The sequence below is a fragment of the Oncorhynchus mykiss genome, chromosome 14, assembly GCF_057628025.1.
Source record: "Oncorhynchus mykiss isolate SJ-2025 chromosome 14, ASM5762802v1, whole genome shotgun sequence".
Classification (NCBI taxonomy): Eukaryota; Metazoa; Chordata; class Actinopteri; order Salmoniformes; family Salmonidae; genus Oncorhynchus; species Oncorhynchus mykiss.
The window spans coordinates 7,416,880-7,422,792 of record NC_143035.1 but is presented as its reverse complement, the minus strand read 5'-3'; the positions used below and the strand labels follow the sequence as shown (position 1 = coordinate 7,422,792).

At 45.1% G+C, this 5,913-nt stretch overlaps 1 protein-coding gene across 1 annotated transcript; it reads right to left on the bottom strand.

The window, feature by feature from the left end:
* Positions 1-397: 397 nt before the first annotated feature.
* Positions 398-3,538, bottom strand: LOC118938692 (uncharacterized). Its single transcript, XM_090198036.1, has 3 exons — positions 3,352-3,538; positions 729-1,064; positions 398-469 (listed from the first exon to the last, which is right to left on the bottom strand). The coding sequence occupies exons 1-3, from the start codon at positions 3,526-3,528 to the stop codon at positions 398-400; spliced, it is 585 nt and encodes a 194-aa protein (XP_090054162.1). The 5' UTR covers positions 3,529-3,538.
* Between the last annotated feature and the right edge of the window lie 2,375 nt (positions 3,539-5,913).

The window sequence follows — 5,913 nt, the reverse complement described above, 5'->3', positions numbered from 1 at the left end:
CCTAGAGCGATTACACCGATGATTGAGTTCAATACTTTATAAACTACACACGCTGAAAACAAACTGCAGCACAGCCCACACAATCAAACTGTCGCGCCACCCAAGAGCCACCCATGATTATAAAATATATGAGAGCAGAAGTTTAAAAAGCATGAATTTCTTCAGAGAATCTGTCAGTCTCTCTCTCTCCACCTCTCTCTCATTGTGTGTGTGTGTGTGCCTATGTGCCTGTGTGAGCGCAAACAAGTCTTTAAAACCTGATAAAAAAAAAGAAAAGATCAGATAGCTATTTCCAAAGAGGAGTTTTCAGCAAGGCAATAGCCCCTGGTGGTAACTGGAATTCAAAGCAGAGCAGGTTAAAAGGCACTGAGGGTACATCATGTGTGATGGATGGCTGTTAGAATTGACTGGCTTTCCTGTTGCTTGGATCAGTAGACAACTTGTTGCTCTGTTGCTCAGACTTGTTGCTCTGTTGGAACAAAAGATAAACATACATCCCTTTAGATAGAACACACAATATACCTAGTTGTTGTTGAGTGTGTGTGTGTGTGTGTGTGTGTGTGTGTGTGTGTGTGTGTGTGTGTGTGTGTGTGTGTGTGTGTGTGTGTGTGTGTGTGTGTGTGTGTGTGTGTGTGTGTGTGTGTGTGTGTGTGTGTGTGTGTGTGTGTGTGTGTGTGTGTGTGTGTGTGTGTGTGTGTGTGTGTGTGTGTGTGTGTGTGTGTGTGTACCTTGGTCCCGAAGAGCAGGTTGATGACCCCTTTGGAGCGTCTGTCAGCAGTGCGGTCTCCAGGAAGACACACAGACATACTCTTACTGTCCCTTCTGAACCGGGATGACTCCGCCTCCTCACTACCATTGGCCACAGACAGAGACTGGCCTGTGGGCAGGGAGAGAGTGTGTGAGGAAGTGTGTATTTGTGTGTGTGTGTGTGGGTGTGTGTGTGTGTGTGTGATACCTGTAATAGCAGGCAGAGATCTGGAGTTGGCGTTGGTGAGAAAGACATTTTCTTGAGAGCCAGGTTCAGACAGGTTGGTGTCACTGCGGAACTCCTGCTTCTTGGACAGCTAGAGGGAGACAGAGAGCAGAGAGTCTCACTGACACTGGTATACAGCAGGAGTCCACAGGCATGTCCAAATACTCTTCCTCTTTTTTCCTCCATGGTTTGAAATGATTTCAATGAAACAGTGGCTGACCCTGTAAAACATTGCACCTATCTGTTTTTGTATATACACTACCGTTCAAAAGTTTGGGGTCACTTAGAAATCTCCTTGTTTTTTACATTTTGAAAATATTTTGTCAATTAAAATAACATCAAATTGATCAGAAATACAGTGTAGACATTAATGTTGTAAAAGGGTTAGTAAAAGTATAAAGTAAAAGTATAAAGAAGGCCAGTTTTAGTGTTTTAGTGTTGCTTTAGCAGTATGCTTAGAGTCATTGTCCTGCTGGAAGGTGAACCTCCGTCCCAGTCTCAAATCTCTGGAAGACTGAAACAGGTTTCCCTCAAGAATTTCCCTGTACCTAGCGCCATCCATCATTCCTTCAATTCTGACCAGTTTCCAAACCCCTGCCAATGAAAAACATCTCCACAGCATGATGCTGCCACCACCATGCTTCACTGTGGGGATGGGGTTCTCAAGGTGTTGATGGCCAAAAAGCTAAATTTTAGTCTCATCTGACCAGAGTACCCTCTTCCAAATGTTTGGGGAGTCTCCCACATGCCTTTTGGCGAACACCAAACGAGTTTGCTTATTTTTTTCTTTAAGCAATGGCTTTTTTTCTGACCACTCTTCCGTAAAGCCCAGCTCTGTGGAATGTACGGCTTAAAGTGGTCCTATGGACAGGTACTCCAATCTCATCTGTGGAGCTTTGCAGCTCCTTCAGGGTTATCTTTGGTCTCTTTGTTGCCTCTTTAATTAATGCCCTCCTTGCCTGGTCTGCGAGTTTTGGTGGGCGGCCCTCTGTTGGCAGGTTTGTTGTGGTGCCATATTCTTTCAATTTTTTTTAAATAATGGATTTAATGGTGCTCCATGGATGTTCAAAGTTTCTGATATTTTTTTAGAACCCAACCCTGATCTGTACTTCTCAATAACTTTGTCCCTGACCTGTTTGGAGAAGTCCTTGGTCTTCATGGTGGCACTTGCTTGGTGGTGCCCCTTGCTTAATTGTGTTGCAGACTCGGGGGCCTTTCAGGACAGGTGTATATATACCGAGATCATGTGAAACTTAGATTGCACACAGGTGGACTTCATTTAACTAATTATGTGAGTGTGGGTGAATAAATGATCTCTGCATGTGTATTTCCCACCGTAAATCATGGAGGAGGAGGTGTGATGGTGTGGGGGTGCTTTGCTGGTGACACTGTCTGTGATTTATTTAGAATTCAAGGCACACTTAACCATCATGGCTAGCACAGCATTCTGCAGCCATACACCATCCCATCTGGTTTGGGCTTAATTGGACTGTCATTTGTTTTTCAACAGGACAATGACCCAACACACCTCCAGGCTGTGTAAGGGATATTTAACCAAGAAGGAGAGTGATGGAATGCTGCATCAGATGACCTGCCCTCCACAATCCCCCGATCTCAACCACATTGAGATGGTTTGGGATGAGTCGGACCGCAGAGTGAAGGAAAAGCAGCCAACAAGTGCTCAGCATATATGGGAACTACTTCAAGAGTGTTGGAAAAACGTTCCAGGTTAAGCTGGTTCAGAGAATGCCAAGAGTGTGGAAAGCTGTCATCAAGGCAAAGGATGGCTACTTTGAAGAATCTCAAATATAAAATATATTTGGATTTGTTTAACACTTTTTTGGTTACTACATGATTCCAAATGTGTTATTTCATAGTGTTGATGTCTTCACTATTATTCTACAATGTAGAAAATAGTCCAAATAAAGAAAAACCCTTGAATGAGTAGGTGTTCTAAAACTTTTGACCGGTAGTGTATATCTCCATCTCTCTCTCTCTCTCCCTCTCTCCCCTTTCCCCCTGTTTCTCTCTCTCTCTCCCTCTCCCACTGTCTGTCTCTCACTCCTGCTCTCTCTCACCCGTTTGCTGTCCAGTGTGTTGGTCCTGTCTCTCTCTCTCCTGCTCTCTCTCACCCGTTGGCTGTCCAGTGTGTTGGTCCTGTCTCTCTCTCTCTCTGTCCCACTGTCTGTCTCTCTCTCTCCTGCTCTCTCTCACCCGTTTGCTGTCCAGTGTGTTGGTCCTGTCTCTCTCTCTCCCTCTCCCACTGTCTATCTCTCTCTCTCCCGCTCTCTCTCACCCATTTGCTGTCCAGAGTGTTGGTCCTGTCTCTCTCTCTCCCTCTCCCACTGTCTATCTCTCTCTCTCCCGCTCTCTCTAACCCATTTGCTGTCCAGAGTGTTGGTCCTGTCTCTCTCCTCTGGGATGAAGATCATGCTGCTCCTTTTCCTTCTCCTCTTGGAGTTCCTGAGTTTAACCTCCCCCTCTGCCCCTCCCTCATCCACCATGCTCACACTCCCACTGGAGCGCTGCAGGGTGGGGGTCTGGGGGGCCGCCATGTCAGGGAGACCACTGGGGAGGGAGGGAGGCAGGTGGGGGGAGAGGAAGAGAAGGGGGAGAAAGAAGAGGGAGAGAGGGGGGTAAAGGTGTGTGTTTGTTAATCTAGTATGGTTGCATGTTTGCACCCATGTGTGTGGGTTTGCATCTGTGTGTGTGTGTGTGTGTGTGTGTGTGTGTGTGTGCGTGTGCGTGTGCGCGTGAGTCTGTTTCCCATATTGTGAATGGTTGCTGTTCGTACACGGATTGTATATTGCTAGACATAATCGCCTTGTCGAGCTGATAGCCAGCAAGGTGAGACAGGTAGTCTCATCAACAGCACACCTCCATTAACATTCTTGTGTAAGAGGAAACTGGTTTGATGTTGATGATGATGTGTTTCCCTGTGTGCCAAATATGCCAGATGTTGTTGCTATGGGGGGAGGCCAGGGGGAGGTGCTCATTTTGGTAGTGGGCTCCTCAACTGACAGCTAAATGGAGGTGGCCTTTGCCAAGAAGCTTCTTACATACCAGCCCCTTGTGGCGCTTTGACAGCCTCGCGTGTAGGTGCAAGCTTGTGGAGCTGATCTTTGCCAGTCTCGGCCACGTACACATGCTTGCGGTGGTGCGTGGACTCCAGATTGTGGGCCAGCCAAAAACTAAGGAGAAGAAGTTGGCTATGCAGAGCTCTGTTTCAACTGTGGTGGGAACCCTAGCTGTTTGGAGAAGGAGGTGCTTTCTGTACCCTTGAGTGCCATGCATACAGGGACCTTTGAAATGTTTGGATCCTTTTTTTCATGTCAATTTGATTGGTGGGTTCAAATAAAGTATTTCAAATGTGTGTATTTGTGTTTGTGAGTGTGTATTTGTGTTTGTGAGTGTGTATTTGTGTTTGTGAGTGTGTATTTGTGTTTGTGAGTGTGTATTTGTGTTTGTGAGTGTGTATTTGTGTGTGTGAGTGTGTATTTGTGTGTGTGAGTGTGTATTTGTGTTTGTGAGTGTGTATTTGTGTTTGTGAGTGTGTATTTATGTGTGTGAGCGTGTATTTGTGTTTGTGAGTGTGTATTTGTGTTTGTGAGTGTGTATTTGTGTTTGTGAGTGTGTATTTATGTGTGTGAGTGTGTATTTGTGTTTGTGAGAGTTGTACTCTATCACATGTAGAGTTTGCACCGCGATATTACACTTTACATGCATCACAGAAGACTGATATAAAGCGAAACTGTTTTGACAGTCAAACACCGTATTTTATTTTTAGTTTCATTAAAACAAATCTTTATTGTGCCATTATGAAAAATATGAATAACATCCCAATCATGAGACCAAAGAGGGTGCTTTCGATCATTGAATGCAGGAAAGGGCTACATTGTTAATAACATTTGAAAAAACAACTCTGTCAAACACCGGGGAGAAATTGACACAGATATCTCTTTACTCATTATTTCATCAAGTGAATTAAATGGAATGCTTGCAAACACCATTACTTAAGAAGGACAGTTAATACAAATGTTCTCTATTGAAATGATTATAAAATATATGAGAGCAGAAGTTTAAAAAGCATGAATTTCTTCAGAGAATCTGTCAGTCTCTCTCTCTCCACCTCTCTCTCATTGTGTGTGTGTGTGTGTGCCTATGTGCCTGTGTGAGCGCAAACAAGTCTTTAAAACCTGATAAAAAAAAAGAAAAGATCAGATAGCTCTTTCCAAAGAGGAGTTTTCAGCAAGGCAATAGCCCCTGGTGGTAACTGGAATTCAAAGCAGAGCAGGTTAAAAGGCACTGAGGGTACATCATGTGTGATGGATGGCTGTTAGAATTGACTGGCTTTCCTGTTGCTTGGATCAGTAGACGACTTGTTGCTCTGTTGCTCAGACTTGTTGCTCTGTTGGAACAAAAGATAAACATACATCCCTTTAGATAGAACCCACAATATACCTAGTTGTTGTTGAGTGTGTGTGTGTGTGTGTGTGTGTGTGTGTGTGTGTGTACCTTGGTCCCGAAGAGCAGGTTGATGACCCCTTTGGAGCGTCTGTCAGCAGTGCGGTCTCCAGGAAGACACACAGACATACTCTTACTGTCCCTTCTGAACCGGGATGACTCCGCCTCCTCACTACCATTGGCCACAGACAGAGACTGGCCTGTGGGCAGGGAGAGAGTGTGTGAGGAAGTGTGTGTTTGTGTTTGTGTGTGTGTGTGTGTGTGTGTGTGTGTGTGTGTGTGTGTGTGTGTGTGTGTGTGTGTGTGTGTGTGTGTGTGTGTGTGTGTGTGTGTGTGTGTGTGTGTGTGTGATACCTGTAATAGCAGGAAGAGATCTGGAGTTGGCGTTGGTGAGAAAGACATTTTCTTGAGAGCCAGGTTCAGACAGGTTGGTGTCACTGCGGAACTCCTGCTTCTTGGACAGCTAGAGGGAGACA

Bases quoted from the DNA above. Each gene is read 5' to 3' on its own strand.
- LOC118938692 (XM_090198036.1), bottom strand. From the start codon at position 3,528: ATGGCGGCCCCCCAGACCCCCACCCTGCAGCGCTCCAGTGGGAGTGTG. The intron at 1,065-3,351 runs GTTAGAGAGAGC...GTCTCCCTCTAG, and splicing joins ACACTCTGGACAGCAAATGG to CTGTCCAAGAAGCAGGAGTT. The intron at 470-728 runs GTACACACACAC...TTGTTCCAACAG, and splicing joins ACCTGCTCTTCGGGACCAAG to AGCAACAAGTCTGAGCAACA.